The sequence below is a fragment of the Seriola aureovittata genome, chromosome 23 (assembly GCF_021018895.1).
Source record: "Seriola aureovittata isolate HTS-2021-v1 ecotype China chromosome 23, ASM2101889v1, whole genome shotgun sequence".
Lineage (NCBI taxonomy): Eukaryota > Metazoa > Chordata > Actinopteri > Carangiformes > Carangidae > Seriola > Seriola aureovittata.
The window spans coordinates 3,632,168-3,649,207 of record NC_079386.1 but is presented as its reverse complement, the minus strand read 5'-3'; the positions used below and the strand labels follow the sequence as shown (position 1 = coordinate 3,649,207).

The 17,040-nt window shown below is 42.8% G+C and overlaps 1 protein-coding gene across 9 annotated transcripts in view; it reads left to right on the top strand.

Annotated features, from left to right (window-relative positions):
* The window catches only part of nrxn2b (neurexin 2b), a 721,062-nt gene that overhangs the window by 491,801 nt on the left and 212,221 nt on the right, over positions 1 to 17,040 (top strand). The window contains exon 1 of one of the 9 annotated variants that reach the window (XM_056368790.1): positions 11,820 to 13,664. The exons of 7 other annotated variants lie outside the window; for them this stretch is intronic. In XM_056368790.1, coding sequence (XP_056224765.1) covers positions 13,331 to 13,664 — 334 coding nt within the window. In that variant the 5' untranslated portion in view covers positions 11,820 to 13,330. Of the gene's footprint in view, positions 1 to 11,819; positions 13,665 to 17,040 lie in introns of those variants that run through there. One more of the 9 variants, XM_056368789.1, reaches the window with a different exon arrangement.

Sequence of the window (17,040 nt, the reverse complement as noted above, 5' to 3'; positions counted from 1 at the left end):
ATGTTGGGCTCCATTCTCCCACAACACCATGGTATTACTTTGAAAGCTGATGAAAACATTCATTCACATTCTACCACAAAGTACTTGAGAGTGAGTGTTTCTTATGAATCCATCATCGTGACCTTGTGTTGTAAATGTTGAGTCCCATTCGCTTTACTTTCACTTTTTTCCTTCAATTTAAATAAAGGCCACATTTTTTTATGGTTTTCCCATGTGGCCTTTGACTGTAAACGTCTCAGTATCTTACTAATGCAAGGCAAACTGATCATCAGTGTTGTCATAGACGTGTCATAGCTTAACCGCTGTACAGCAACGGTATGACTGTACTGTGTGTGTTTGTGTTGTTGCGTGTGCTTTTCACACGGTTGCTCTCTTTGTTCCTGGTGGTTTGAAACGACTTAATTTAATAACCACTGATGCAGCCACTCTAGGTCATTAAGTCTGCGGGAGAAAAAGACGACGGCTTCATGACTAATTATTATGTTGGCGATATCACCTCGTGTCTTGGCCCTGTGCTTGTGCACACACTGTGCATGAGGATGAGAGAAAAATGGGAGGGAGAAAAGGAGAGGCATAGAAGACTTACTGGGAGAAGAAAAAAAGAATACAATTAACTAAAGATTTTAAGACATTAATTTGAAAGATTAGCCTGAAATGTATTTACCCATCGGCTTACTTTGTTATTGTTTGAAAATAACTTTGGTGTCTCTCCCCTAATTAAAAACTCAGTCATTCACTGGCCATTAAAATGTGCAGCACTGCACTTTTTTCCCCATCCTGATTGGCAGCAACAGTCGATACCATGATGGAAAGTCATGTTCACATATTCAAAGTGGACATCCCCATCTGCCTACTGATAACCTGAGCATGTTAACCCTTCAACCTTGCGCTGCTACAAGGCAACAGATAAGCTCCAGAACTTGATGTCTCCATCAGCCCTCATCCATAATGAAGCCCTCGTGAAGCCACTCGATAGGAGGCCTGCACTTGTGGTTAATGTCCTCTATTGAGCTGAAGCACTATGAGCTGTCAGCAGAGGGAGAGAACAAGGGAGAATGGAATGATGAGGGAGAGAGGTGTAGAAATGTCAAGGACATTCCTGGACATCTGTCTTTATGGGTGATACAATTTTTCCTCTCCTCTACCATTCTCTCATTTTCTCTCTCTCTCTCACACAGTCGAGGCATTGTAAAATGTAAAATCACCCTGAGGTATGATCATTATTTCAAGCAAGTTTTCAAGATCGAAGCTCGAGTCCATGTCTAGCAAAAACACATCACAGTCAACTCCAACCACTGGAGGGCACCCCACTTGTCTTATTGGCTCAATGGAAGAAAGTCTGTTATGGTTAACAGCAGGGATTTGTGGTATGAAAAAGCTGTAGGGTTGCCAACTTTTCCATACAATATAGATCTATAAATTATGATTTTGTTGCCTCCTTTATTCCCAGCAATTGCCCTACAATAGTAGGTTTAAAAAATCAAGTTGGGGATCAGTCACAAGTGTGGAGGTCTTCCTCTGTAGGGGCCCAAGGTCTTTGCTGTCAAACAACATCACCGATTTAACACGCTGGGCACTGCGGATTACTTTTTGGCTTTGATATAAAAATCATTACAAAGAAATGTAAGGCTTTGCAGTAAACAACACCGGCAGACATGCAGCAATAGAAAGCACATTCTCAAGCACGCACGCATACACAAAGATAAATAAACTCACACATAAGTAATATCATTGATCCGTCTCTCTAAGTCTACAAGGACAAACAGTGGAGGACGAGAGGCAGCAAGGCAAAGAAATAGAAAAACTCAAATTGTGTTGGATTAACCTGTGTGTTAATTGAGACTGAAACGATGCAAGAAAGTAATCAGACTTAACAGAGACAAAGCTGTCAAAGGTTGGAACACCAGGCACAGCAGAGCGAACAGTTTTCATTCGTGTTGTATTTTTGCTGTGTATTCGGCTGCTGCTGTGTTGCCCTGTTGCGGACAGCGGCGGCTTCTGTGTGCAGAGCGTGTAACGAAGGCTGACACATTGAGGAGGCAGCAGTCACCCCGTCCATTAACTCTGAAATCCTGATTCTAGTCAGCTATACTGCAGCAGAGGCTCTGCACTTTTTGCTGCACTCACAACACAGCGCACACATACGTTTGCGACACATGCACAATCTGTCTCAATGTAGCCACAAATTCACCCCAAACATACCCTAAAAGGATATTTTCTGCTTCTGTTTTTGAAAAGTTGTACTTTGCTGGTGATAAGTGAAAGTGTATACAGAGAAATGGGAGGAAATATTTTTCCGCTGAGGGGAAATCAGTGGAAAGTGTTTATTTCAAGGGTTTCTCCCCTAGATAAGAGATGACACGAGAAGCAGCAAACATCGGAGAGGGGGATTATGACCAAACTGCCTCCCAGAGGGAAAGAATGATAAAGACTAGAGCTTTTTTAAAAAAAAAATGTCTAAGCTGAGAGCTGGTGTTGGGGAAAAGGATTAAAATGACAGGTATGAATATCAAGAGAAGATTGGGGCATCCTGGTGGAAGGACACTCAGTGCAGAGAAGCCGTGCAGACAGGGATCTACAGATACTGTCTGGCTTACATTATTCTGGATAAATAAATGTCTCTACTGTTTCAATTACAATTTTGCTTGTGATATAGAGTCTCTTCCCTTCTCCAGTGTTTTATGTAAACTTTTTATCTTAAACAGTTAACAGTTACTGTGCAAAGTGCAAAGTTGGACAGAGAACCTTTAAAGGTCCCATACTGTATAAAGTGAGACTTCCATATGGTGTCTGATTATAAAGCAGGTCTAGGTTCTATATTAATACTATGAAAGTATCAAAGCGCTCAGTCCACAGAGAAACGCACACAGCCTGTATTCAGAAACTGAGCCTTAAAACGAGCCATTAGGACTTCTCTAACTTTGTGATGTCACAACAAAGCAGTCACTTCTTTCAGCCACACCCCAAGCCCCGCCCACCTGGACCCACCATCCAACCTTGCAGGATTTGGTTTCTCTGAGTGTTTACCTGAAATCTGCTATATCTTTATTCAATCACTCAGAAAACAATCAGCCAACCAGAAGACAAGCTCAGAGCCTCCTCTCTTCTGATTGGCTCACCGATCTATTGTTAGTAGAGCTCCAGTTAGTAGAGAGACACCTGAGAGCGGAAATGTAAAACTACACTGAGATAGTTTTTGGTTCTTGAAACTACAAATACATCTTCTTATAGATCAGCACTTCAAATAAAACAGGAAAACTGTTAAATATGAGACTTTTAATTTATATCCTTATCCTGCCTCCAACAATGCAACATTACATCACACTACAAGAAATGTGCTGAAAAGACTGATTACAGCTGAGATAAGATGTATTAAGACCTGAGATTCAAATCATATCTAATTAGAACAGCAGTGTAGTTTCAGCAGAGCCTAATTGTGTCTCAGAGAAATGCTTGATTATTTCATATCTTGGTTGCTCAGGGTGCTCGGAGCTTATATGGTTTTAGCTACAAGTTTCATTCAGAATTTATAATCTGGCCTCTTTTTTTTTTTAAGATAATTAGCATAACACATAACAGATCTTGAAGATCAGTGATTTAGTGCTGCTTGGTAGATTCACATATAGAAAACACCACCATTACACTTAAATGATTCAGATGAAAGTTTAAAATCATTAATTATTATCAGAATTACAACATATCTAACTTTCTAGCACCTGTAACAATAATTATCTGCCTGAACTAACTGAACCCGCTTCCTGACCATAGTTCAGATGTAGTTATTTTGAACTGTGAAGTATTAAATAATTTCCTTACGTCTCTTGCTGACTGTGCTATCTGTATTCACCCATGTGTTTCATGCACATAAATACCCTTTTTATATTTTATTGTGGAAGAAAACAGAAAGAGGCAGGGTCTGTTTCTGTGTCTGTCACGTTTAGATTCAGACTCCTACAAAACTTTACACTGAATACTGTATTTTGAGAAAGCTGAGTTTTCTCCATACACTCACGGGGTACATGGTACACCTCCTCTATGTTTGTGTGTTAACTGAGACTCCTTGAAGAACATATTATAAAGCCATGCTTACTTAAGTCTCCATTTGTGCGGTTATGTGGTAAATGCAGGCAAATGCATGAACTCCTCTGCAAATACTTATCACGTGCAGCCAAATACACCTGTATTTACTCTTAATGTGTTATTCTTGAACACCAGTATCGATGACTCTCATATGGGACGCTATCAGTCGCAGACAAAATTGCAGCTCAAGCCATGTAACTCCTATGTGCAGGATATGGCCAAGAGAATTTTCTCCCCAATCTGATCCCTGCAGATTTCTCATTGTTGCTGTGTGTTAATCTCAGTGATAACAGCGAGGCTTCGGCTCTAAATCGATAGGCCCTTCCATTTATCGAACGGAGACACCAAGAGAGCATCAAAAACGGCTTATGTCTTAAATAAGCTGTTGTACAGTGTGCTCAGTCTGTCTGTCTTTCTGATGATCTCCCTTTTTTTTTTTTTTTTTTTTCGTACACACTCTCACATTAACTGCTGTTCCTCTTTGCATAGGCTTTGGATAAATTAGATGTGATTCAGCAGGCATTTTAAACACTGGGGCGTCTCATACCCTAGAGCTCTGCAATCTGGCTCCCCAGAAAGATGATGACTCTTTCATTCTCTTTCTCATGCACTCTCCCTCTCCCCACTCTCCTTTCCTAACTTCCTCTTTTGCACCAATGCTCTGGCCCCCTCTCTCCCCAGTGCTATTGTTGGGCTTTCATTGCGTATAGAAATTGTATTTAAAATCCTTAAATCCTTGTCAAAATTTCTCCCTGTGTGCAGGAGATTACTGTGAGCCAGTATTATTCTGGAATAGCTTTACCAGGCACTCTCCCTCCCCACCAACCTTTGAGCATGTACCCTGATTATTACCTTCACAATGGCACGTAGAAAGGAATCGTTTTCAGGTCCCGGTAAACCTGTAAATCACCGTCTGAAGTTGTTGCAATGCAAAAAGTAATCACTTGAAAAATAGGACTGTTTTGCTGCTTGTGCTAATAACAATAAAGAGTCATAGCAGCTTGCAGTTTTGTCACAGTGTGAGTTCCTCCGACACCTCATTTGCACCAGAGACATCTCTTTTCCATATTGTTTTGGCTCAGTGAGAGTAATGTGTTCTGGGGCCAGTTGTCCATGGCTTCAGGTTAGTGGGGCCCTCATAGACATCACGGATGAGGGAGGATAAGGTGGAGATGAGCCCATCTGGCCCAAACAGCTGGGTCCACAGCTGGAGGGACAGACAGTGACAGCTGACTCACCACACAGAGCTAGGCTGCAGCGATGGATGGATGGATGGCTGGAGGGGGAGGAAGGGAGCAATGGAGAGAAGATAAGTAGAGGTGAGAGAGAGATGAGAAACGTTTGCCAGCCTACCAGCAGTGCTCTTATTTTGCATTTCTGCAAAAACACTGAGGCAGAAAAAAAGAGTGTCATTTTTCTTTGAAGAAAAGAAATCTCTGCAGCTTGGCAGGTGTCACAGGTAAATTTGTTTTCAACTTGTGGCACAGATTGTGCACACAAACTAGCCTTTGTATCCTCGCATCACTGATTTTTGGGCACATATTAAAGACCCCATATTGTATAAAGTCTAAAGTTATTATAAAGTCAGGTCTAGGTTCTATATTAATACTGTGAAAGTATCAAAGCGCTCAGTCCCCACAGAAATCTGAAACTGAGCCTTAAAACCAGCCATCAGGACTTCTGGAACTTTGTGATGTCACAACAAAGCAGTCACTGCTCTTGGCCAACCTTTTACCTGAAATCTGCTATATTTTTATTGGATCACTGAGGAAACAGGCTCTCTATTGTTACTAGAACTCCAGAGAGAAGCCTGGGAGAGGAGATCTCAAACTATATTCAGAACGTTGTTGGAACTTAAAACCACAAATAGATCTTTTTATGGATCAACACTTCAAATAAAACATTGAAAAACGATAACATATGTGACCTTTAGCACAATGTAACTTTAAACATGTTAAATCTTATCAACTGCTCAAAGTGCTTTAAGAAAGCCACTTTCACCCATTCACATACACACACACACATAGTGCGTTTCTACCATACACAGACTCACACAGTGGGCATTCTGGGGTTCAGTATCTTGCACTTCCAAACGCGGACTGGAGGAATCTGGAATCAAAGCACTGACCTTCCGATTAGTGGACGACCCGCTCTATCTCCTGAGCTGCAGCCGTCCTCAATATACAGTGGGGATTGCTGTGACCCCAATGTATGCCTTTCAGTGATAACACAGATGAATTCTGAAGTAGGCTATAAATATTTAGTTCTCTCCAAAATCAAAACTATTTTACTCCCATTTCTCGCTGCATTGCATTAGGCTACACCTCAGCTACCTGTTAGCGGACATAGTCTGAACAGTATCAGTATGCTACCTCTCTGTAACCTGTAACTTCACTTCCTGCTCTTACTGTTCGACACTATTTCCAAAGCACAAATTACTACAGCAGACCAAAGAGCATCGGCCGTGGCCTTACCCTGGGGTCAGCAAAGCCTCATCTGTTCCTGTGTTGTCAAGGCGATAACTTATTTTGACAGTAGGTAGGGGAAAAAAGCTGATTCAGCTGATGAGACACTGTTACAGCCCCCTGAGGGGCAGACCATACCTGTGCTGTTTAAATATTCAACATATCAACCTGCTGATAGATATCAGATCTTTGCAATTACCAAACACCCAATTAACTAGGACAGGGAGAGCTAACATAAGATTGGCAGACAATGTCACTCGGCGTTAATGGAATCTCAGAGAAAATGGCTTTTATGGTGATGGGGGAAAGGAAGGGGGAAGAGAGAGAGAAAGAGGAGTAAGTGATTTATATTTTTTCCTCATCTCCTTGCTGTCTCCCTCTCTCTCCCCTTGAGGATATATCATTTCACATGATTAAGATGTGTGCAACCTGCTCCTCTATCCAAGCGAAACAGGAGACACCCCCCCCCCACCACCCACACCCCGCTAGTTATCTTTCCTTTCCTCTCCCGAGCTGAGGCTCCTTGTGCCCACAACGTGCACGTGTTCTTTTAATCCGTCCCCTCTAATTACCAAACATACTATCCCTGCTTTTTTCCTGTCTGTCTTTCATCCTGATCCGTCCTTTTTCATCCAACCTCTCTCTGTACCTTCTTTTCTTGCATTTAAGCCAGTATGTTCAGCCTCTCGTTCATTACCCATCTCAGTTCCTGTTACCCTGGCATCATTAAACACCATAAAGATACATTCATTCAACAACCTATTCTTGGTTTTCAAAAGCTGGTGAAGCCACCATGCTATTAGTTCATTTCTTTTCATTTTCTGTACTCTAATGCACCCATCAGCTCTATAGGTGGCTTAATATGTTTGCTTTCAGTCAACCATTGTGTTCTTTTTTTCGTGCCTTACTTTGAAGCCATTGTTGGGTAAATGTGTGCGTCTATTTACCGGCAGAATAATTGATGCTTTGTTAGTGGAAAACCAATAGATTTTAATTACCAAACCTCTATGAGAGCTGCATATTAAAGTAAGTAAGTAAACAGTATGAATAACATTACAAGCCACAATCAGGCTGCATGCTCATGTTAGCGTCCTTACCTGCCCTATACAGCGCACTGACCAGACTGTGTGCTGCATGGATTACATCCACTTGCAGAAGATGACATAACACAAAGGTTTAATTGGGAAAATGAACAATAGATAAAATAACAGTCTTCTGTCTTCAAATGCTTTCACAGAGCCATTTATATATTTTCCACACAAGCCGCCTCTTGCGGTCGTGTCGTCTCTAAAAACACAAGTAATGAGTGATGCCAGCATCAGACCACAAAACCTCTTGGAAGCAAGTTGTGGTGGGTGGTTTGTTGTGCGAGGTGTCTGACTTTAATTTCTTTAGTTGATGTTAGTTTTTTTTTTCTTTTTCTTTTTCAACCATAACCACAATCTTTCCCAAAACCTTAAAAGCTACTCTCCTTAATCGTGTTTGTAATGGTTATGTGGGCCATCCTGACGACAGCAGACAAATGTGCAAATGGGTCACATTGAAAGGCCATTATAAACCTGTTTTGCTTTCAGGTATGAGCACTTCTCTGTTTGTTTGGGAATGAGTTATCTGATGTTCACTTCCTACTATTTTGAAAGTACATTCTCAGAGAGCTTTAAAACTTTCAGCATCAAGATAACTGCTGTATTCAGTTATGTTTTGTCAGGTATCATCTCCCTGATGTAGACAGCCCCGTTTCCTGGATGGTGTGTGTCTCAATTTAGATTCAGACAGTTTCCATCTGCCGATTTCTGCCGTCGGATGAATTTCTTTCTCTTAACAAAGTCATCTTTTCAGAAATGGAATTTTCCAAAGACAATAAATTTTGATCAGGCATGTTTGTAGTTCCACAAAAGGCTTTGAAGTCCTTTTGAATAGCTTATCTGCTAGATGACAGATGACAATTGGCAATGCTAATGCCGGACCACTTCTTTTTTCAGTGCCTTATATAAGCGGCCGACACTGTGGCTCAGTCAGGAGGAAGTTTCCCAACAGTGCACTTACATAAGCGGCTAACATAAGGGACTCAGTGCGGGAGAAAGCTACTGAATAGCACAAACAGGAAACGGGAGTTAAAAATTGATGACTTGCTTTTTGTGTATTGCCTTCCCCCCACTGCGCCAAGCAAATACAATTCTGCTTGTCCTAGTTTTCTGACCTCATCCAACCAAAAAAACCCAAGCCTCTCCTCTACTTCCTCTTTGGGTGTCAAGTGTATTGTACATACAACCACACTGACTCTTTATAGTTTGCTTCCTTGAAAATAATTTCCCCTCTGATTTTGTGTGTCTGTCATCTTCACTTTTTTAAAACTGAGTGTTGTTTGCGGTGTAATTAATTAGATGTAAGCGAGAAGGTTTCATTAGTCTATAGGCTTTGATCCCACGTCTGTCAGTAAACTAATCCCACTTCCTCCATCTATGACCTCACTTCCCCTGAGGGATTGTGGAGTTTGTAGTGTCATTGGGGGGAATATTTTGTGCCTGAAGTGCAAGGCGTCTGGCCTCTGGGACATGGGTGTTGCATCACACAACAGTAGCATGTGTGTGTATAGCGCAATTAGAATGTGTACATGTGTGTCTGGGGTGCTTGTTCACCTGTATGTGTGGGTTGTGCTCTGCGTCCCTTGTTTTTGCTGCACCAGAGGGGAGGGGAACAGCAGGTGTGAGCCGTCCTCTGTGTTTTTCATTGTAATGAGTTCCCAGTCGGCACACTATCCTCTGGAGGAGACATCCATAGTGTCAGTGACAGTCTTACTAATAAAAACGGTACAGTTTAGATATACTGTGACATACGGAAATTATAATAAATACATTTTTATAATAAATATTTTGGCCAGACATACTGATTTGTTGCATACAATGTTTACTGTGTTTAATTTGTGCTCTTCATCTATATTTTCTACTCACTTCTACTTTTCTGTTTTGTAAAATTCAGTCAGACACTTCCTTGTCATTGTTCACAGTTGAATTTGCTGTCATAGAAATAAAAATTAAAATAAAATATTTTAGCTGCCCAATCAAATCAATAAATCTTAATCAAGCCATGTGTTATCTGTATTATCTGTACAGAAAATGACTGAATACAGACATTTGGAGGCTGAGATGTGCAATTGTTTTGATGAGATATAGATGGTGTCGATATGAAAGTGACAAATTGAGTCCATTACTAGTCACCAATTAAATGCGTGGAGCCAAAAACAACAGTAAAGTCAATCTGTTCTTAAAAATGAGTGTGCAGGTAATCTGTGCAGTCTGAGGGAGTCTGTGTATCTTGGGACAAATTAGAATAAACAGATGCTCGCTTTGGACACAATAACAGAAACACCTGCATGGTATTATTCATTTCAGTTGAATATCTAAGCTGATGACTACATTGAGACCAGCTGAGGAGGGGTAAATTTTTCAAAATGAGAGAGAATCTACTCAGTCATTACAGCTGATTTAATAAATGTGAGACATTTGGAGACACACAACCTCCATTGAAGGTTTTGTTCAGAGGAACATTAACTTGTCTGGACAAAAAAAAAAATTCAAATTCAATAGCACTGCGGTAATGCTAACTTTTTGAATAGATGGCTTCTTGCAATACGGTGTGGGAGGTTTTTAATGTTACATTTTAACTGAGATTTTTCTAGGTTATGTTAAAAACCTGTTAGAGAGTTGATGATTAGGTCATAATTTGTTATTTGTGTTGTCATATTTCTTTGTGTTGTTACCTGTTAGTGTAATATAGCCTCCAGTACTTCATGGACTACCGTGCTTTGTCCTCTTCCAGCCTCACAGGAGGATTTGCTAAACATCTTAGTGCCCTGAGATAAAAGAAAGAAACTGAAAGTTGGAGAATGGGCACAAGCTTTTGGATTTGGATACGGTACGGTTGGATGGATTGTGTTGGATGGATTGTTGTTCAGCTGTTCAGTCTTTTGCAAAATCAGGACACGTGTCCCGGTCACCCTGGGTGTCATATCTCCTTCACCCTGACAGCAGCAAGCGCAGCATCTCTAGTCTCACCTGGGATGTTCCCACCTGGCAGAGATGCTTATGTGTGTGTGTGTGTGTGTGTGTGTGTGTGTGTGAGGTGTGAGGTGTGGCAGTAAATGAGTAATAGCCCGGACTCTTTCTCTCCATCAGTGCAGAAGACCTACACTGGCTTTTCCTGTTCTGGCTATTTTTCTTGCTTCTCGTCTCTGAGCACTGAGCTCCTGTCCCAGCTGAGATCTCTATCAGCCGTGATTTATCTGATGCACAATCTCCCTCCATTCCTCTCTTTGCCTATCCGTCTCTATCGCTCTCTCTCATTCATAATTCCCCTCCCTTTGCAATCCCGTGTCTCCATCCTCCTCTTCCTCTTGTTTCTCCCACTCCTCTTACCATCATGGTTTTCTCGGTGTCCGCACCTGTCGTTCTTTCTTTTTCTGTCTTTCCCCACAATAAGTACCCTGCCCTCTTTTTTGACAACAATAGGTGAAAATAAGTGTAAGGTGTGCAGGGAGAAAATAAAAGACAAAAGGAGGAACTGTCGTCTGAGCTATTTGAGTGCAGAGGGGTCAAAAGACAAAAGAGAGCAGGAAAGAGGAGGATTAACTGATGAGAAGAAAGTAATGTGGGAAAAAAACAAACATTAGAAATCTATCTGCACAAATGATTGAGGGGAAACATTCCTTATTAAATTTCTCAGTTTGTAAATGAATCAACTGACCTCAAGGGTGCTCACTGTCCCCCTCATAATTGTGTATATGATTGGATTCATCATCATCTGCATATTTCCTTTGTAGTTGCACCAGTATTTAGTGTGACTTGTGGCTACACACACACACACACACAAGTGTATCATTGCCTTATATACTCCAGAGGATGTGTTTGCTGGCGGCCTATATATTGGTTTAAAAAATTGTGACGACTCCGCGCGTGTGTTTGCGTGTGTTTGCGTGTGTTTGCGTGTGTTTGCGTGTGTTTGCGTGTGTTTGTGTGTGTGTGTGTGTGTGCGCGCGTGTGTGCGCGCACGCAAACAACACACCCGACATGCATGTGTGCCTCCCATATTTTCTGTGTGCGTGCTCTCCTCCTTCAATTCTCTCCACTCATTCCCCTCCCACTCTCACACTCTCTCTCTCTCTCTCTTTCTCTCTTTCTCTCTCTCGCTGCTCCAACCAGACACACAGAAACACTCTCTCTCTCTCTCTCTCTCTCTATCTCTCTCTCTCTCTCTCTCTCTCTGTCTCTGCTCTGCCCAGTGTATCATAGTCACCGTCTGTGCATTCAAAGGATCTGAGTGCGTCCACCTTTCCTTTTCGGCTCTATTTCTCCCCCTGACTCTTGTCTTTTTTCTTTTGCCCTGCCCAGTACGGAGCCGTGCGCGTGTGCCGTTGTTGTTGGAGGGGGGGGGGGGCTTTGGCTGACTTGATCGAAGGAAAAGGGAGAAGGGAAAACTGTGCAGGCAGGAAGGATGCGCTCGTTGCTGCAGCTTCTGATTCAATTAGCATGAATTTCACAGCAGAGGCAGTAGCGGCAGCAGCAGCATCATCAGACTCTCTTAGCAAGCCAGCAGCAGCACCCTGTGTCGGAGCTCCACCGACAGGACCGGCGGCTGCTTCTCATCTGCCTCCCACCCTGGAAAGCAGCGTCTGAAAGGGGGGGAGAGAAAACAGAATCACATCTTCAAAGCTTGAAGAGCAATCACAAGTAGGACGGAGCTTGGTTACAAGTCTAAGGATTGGAAGATTGTTGTGTTGAACTGGACAGCAACTGGTCTGATGCGGGTTCTGAGCTTAGGTTCTGGTTTAATCCTGTCAAGGTGTCTTCGTGGTGCTTCCCTCTGTTCCATGACCCATATTGATTTATTTTGTCAGAAACCAGGAGAGGGAATTCAGCCGCGCCGCATTTGGAAATAGCCGACTGTTTCGTCCTCCTTTTTTTTTTTTCTTTCCAGTCCTGTTATTGTATTTATTCATCTCTTGTTTTCCCGCTCTCGCCTGTAGACTGAACAGGTTCACAGCTCCTTCGGGGATTTGAAACCCTGAAACAGGATTTGGCTGCTCCGTCATCACAGCACCCTTGCCTCAGCTCTTCTTTCTTCGCCTCTCCCTTCTGCACTCTGGCTTCACTTCCATGTATTTATCCATCCCACTGCCCTCGCTTAAGTTGTGTCCAGAAAGCTTTGAAGGGATGTCAGGAGTCTTTTTCTTCACGATGGAGTCTTGGATTATGGGTGGAGAAACCCTCTGAAGATCTCCCCAAGGCGAAGGAAACCCTGTCGAACAATTAACTCAAAGAGCTGCACACAAGATATTTTTCAAGGAGCTAAGATGGAGTCTTGTGTTTACTAATTCTGTGCTGCTAAGCTATTTGCTTTAGGGTGCCAAGGAATCCGCATGTCAAACAATAGAGGTTAAGATTTGTACAAAAGGTTTAATTGTTTTAGGAGAAGAGTGGGAGTTCTCCGGGATACAGTCAGAAGCTTTTGGATATCGACACTAGACTGTTGGAGGATTTTTGGGGTCTTTCTTTTCAGGAAGGATTTTGTTTTTACTTTTTTTTTTCTTTTTTTTTTCCAGTGTTTTGTTTTTCTTTTTTTTTTTCTTCACTGATTTTTTTTTAATTTCCAATCATTTTTGGGATTTTCAAACAAGGATATTTTTTTTCTTTTTTGGCTTATATTTTTAATCCGTATTTTCTTTAAAAAAAAATTTTTCCCTCCCCGGGCTGGAAAGCAGGGGATCATGGGCCGTGGATTCATTTGAGATGTTCACGTCCTGTTTGTGTCGTATGAGGGGGAGGGGCCTTATGCTCCTTTCAGGCCCCGCCCCCATGGAACAGGAAGTTGAAGTGGAAGTGGACAGAGGGTTGCTACTGGTATCTAGGCCTGTGGCAGCGTCACCCGTGGTGTGGGCCAGTCCGGCCTTCCTGTTTAGGCTGGTGCTCTCTCTGGCACTGCTGGTGTTCCCCTGCCCAGCTGTGGCCGCCCGAGTTTCCTCCTCCCTCAGTACCACCCACCACGTCCACCACTTCCACAACAAGCATGGTACTGTGCCCATTGCCATCAACCGGATGCCCTTCCTTACACGTGGGGGCCATGGTAAGATCATCTGTTTTTGTTACTTCTGGAACTGATCAGCCAGTGATTGATTGGCAATTTTGCTCAGCGACAGGCCAAAGTACATGTGTGAGTTTGACTGAGAGCAATGACATAGATTTAAGGGGTCAATGGGAGCTAATTTTCATCAAGAAGTAGATTTATGGTGGCAGGGAGCTCTGAGTTGAGTACATAAGCCCTTGCGATTGGCTCATCCATGTATTGATCTCTGTCATCTCTGGAAAGATTGAGAGGAGCCAGGCCCAGGCGACCAACCTCACTGCCTCAGCTCCCCATAGGGCAGTGTCTTGATTCGTGGCCCACGAATTGGCGGATGATGTTTGCAGAAGCTGTTCCCTCCTGGGATTTTTCGCAGCACATCCCCAGCCAGCTGGGTTCTGCTTGCCTTTCAAGCTTAGCAGCCATCTTGGGTCTACTGGTGTATTGAACTGTGGCCAGTTTAAATTCATGTAATTACCACCCATAGCGTAATTGTTGTTGACGCATGATGGCAGCCACTGGCCTTAACTGCTTGTTGGGATGCTGAATCTCCCGTGCCGTGTGTCATGGTAGATTGTGTACTGAGGAAAATTCATTGATAATTGCCTGAGCACTCCTTATTTTGTCCTACTTTCTACAGTATATGTCTTTGGCTCAGTGCGTCGTGGTGCATCAGCTGCTGCGCTGTTCTTAGCCTAAGCTGTCAGGGACAAGGCAGTTTCACACTGGTGATTCTTTTGATGTTCCCCAACTGAGTTTTTTGCTCCCCCCTTTCTCTCTGAATTTATTTCCCCTGCCCCCTTTTCAACACCCGGTACATACTTTACTGTGACAGGAGTCATTAGTAATTATCGATCCCTTAGCATGTTCTTGCTTGTGTCGTTCCATTTGCATCCACTTAGTGTTTCCCCCAACAAGCCCTACTTCTCTCTGTTTGTCTGTCTACCTCCTCCCCCCTCCTCCTCTCTGCTCTCTCTCACCTCAGCATACCTGTAATCTGTATCAATCAATCTGGTGTCAGATGGGCAGAGGAGCCTCACGTAGCCCTCTGTGGTCAATTGGCTGTGGCCAGCCTCTCCACACAGCACACAGCCTCTTCCCACACTGCTCAGTGCTGCATTGGATTTATAGTTAACCACATACTTCTTCCATCCAACAGCTGCGTGCGCACAAGTTCTCACAGTCCAATTGTGACAGAGCACACTAATGAGGGCTAACCTGTGTCATGGAGGAGATATGAAGGAATGTTCCCAGTGTCTCGTCAATGACAAATTGATGAGCTCACCTTTTTATGGTGGAGTGGTAATGGTTCACCAAATCCTTGGACTGATTTGTTTTCTGATTCTGAGATCAAACATCAGTTGTTTTTTTTCTTAGGTTAAGATATTAATATTGTTATATAGTTAATTATTAAAAACACAGATTTTCAACCAGTCTAACAATTAAAGAGCCTTTCAGAAAATAAAGGCAAATGGCTCTGTTTTTTTCAGGGCAAACCATGATCCAGTTTAAAGCACAGCACATCTGTAGCCATCTAACTTTGTCAATAGCCCACTTCATAAAATATACACAAAAAGAAAGAGAGATACATTTTCCACCTATTGATTTTATTTTATTTTTTTCACTAAAAGTGAGCGTGGCTGTCAGTTTGGGTTTGAATACAGGTGATACGGGTCTGCATCGGCTCTGTTTTTCAATTTCATTGTGACGTTTATGTGTGCTGCTGTATTCACAGTGCTGCTTCAAAGGGCATAGTTGCTTTTTACCCAACTGACTTTTATTTGATGCAGCAGATGTGATTTATTTAAAGCAAAATGTTTCCATACTGTTGATCAGAGAGAAGCCGGAGGAGGATCTTTTTCTGTGTTGTTGTTACTGCACACGGGGAGCTCCAGTCTCATAGTGCTCGGTCAGTGTTGACACAGAGCAATCATTAGTCCCGTCTTTGTTTTCAGCAACTGAGGCAGAGCGTGAATCATTTATGAGTACACCTTTTCATATTGTCATTTTAAAGTAAACTCCTAAAAGCACGAGGCCCCGATGATCAGAGAGAAAACAGCACGGAGGCAGTTTTTCTCTTCTAAAATGGCAGCTCAAACTTGTATCCTCTTCTTATTCTTTTTTTTTCTCTCTCTCTTTTTATTTTCCTGCCTTCTCTTCCGTCTAGCTTGGATAATTGGATTGCACCTCTCACATCTCGAGCTGCTAAGCTATTTAAATTGACATAATTAACATAAAAATGTTCTCTGGCTCTCTCTGTGGATTTATGGCTGTCAGAAGATATTGGCCTGCAAGAGAAATGGTCTATTTGCCCTGCGAAAAAGGAAAGGCTACATTACCATAGCAAATTTAGAGCTCATGCTCAGGTCGCGATGTCGACCCGCCCAGTGCTCAAACCGTCAGCTAAGCTAAAGCAAGATGGAGAAGTTGTTTGGTTTCTTGGTTGGCTGTATCCGCCGTTCTTTTTTTTTTTCTTTTTTTCCCTCCTTGGCAGTATGCTGTAGCAGTTACTAATGTGCGCCTACACAGTAAACACTGTTTCTCATTCGGTGTGTGTTGTTTTTAGTAGCACACTTCCAGCATTTTCATTATCATTACAAGACAGCACACACACACATTAGAGCGACTCTCTTGTGTGGGGAGTCAATTTCAATCGCCATCATAAATACTTCCATCGCAGCCTGGCATATGAAGTCCTTGTCTGAAATGCCAGCCCTCCATGTATTGTCAACCAAGTGGCTCAGCTTATTACCAGCTCTAATACTCCACTCAGTGATAAGGGCCCACTTGCTTAGACAGTTTCTCAACTAGGTGTCATTGTCGCAACACCCATTGAGAGCCGTTGCCGCCATAAACACACATTTACACACTCGCAACCACCACCTTGGACACACCTCACGTCAGCTCCGAAAGCCGGTCCGTCTGCCTGTGCGCAGCTCGCAAAGCACGTCTACAAGGAAAGGAGACACCTATCGTACATTAAGCCGCTAGCCCTGAACCCACCCCTGGGTTTTAGCATATCAGGTCTATGAGATTCAAGGCTTATCTGCCACTCTCTTCCCACAGTTTCATTATTACGCTACATCTGTCTAAATGAGCTCCTGCAGGGCCGTGCTGCACTCTTTTTGACGGCACACACATGCAGCACAGCAGATAGAATCATCACAGCCTTATACAACACTGAAGACATGTAGAGAGACGTGATTTGTGTATTTCATAGGGGCTGAAGTGAGAATGTACTGTATGCCACATGTGAATATTAAAACGGGACTTGGTTAGCTTGTCTGTAGGTGGAGGCGCTTCGGCTTGATACACACATCTGCCTCCTTGTCCTCAAAGTGATTGGCAACCAATTCCCAGATGGAACAACGGGGCCACA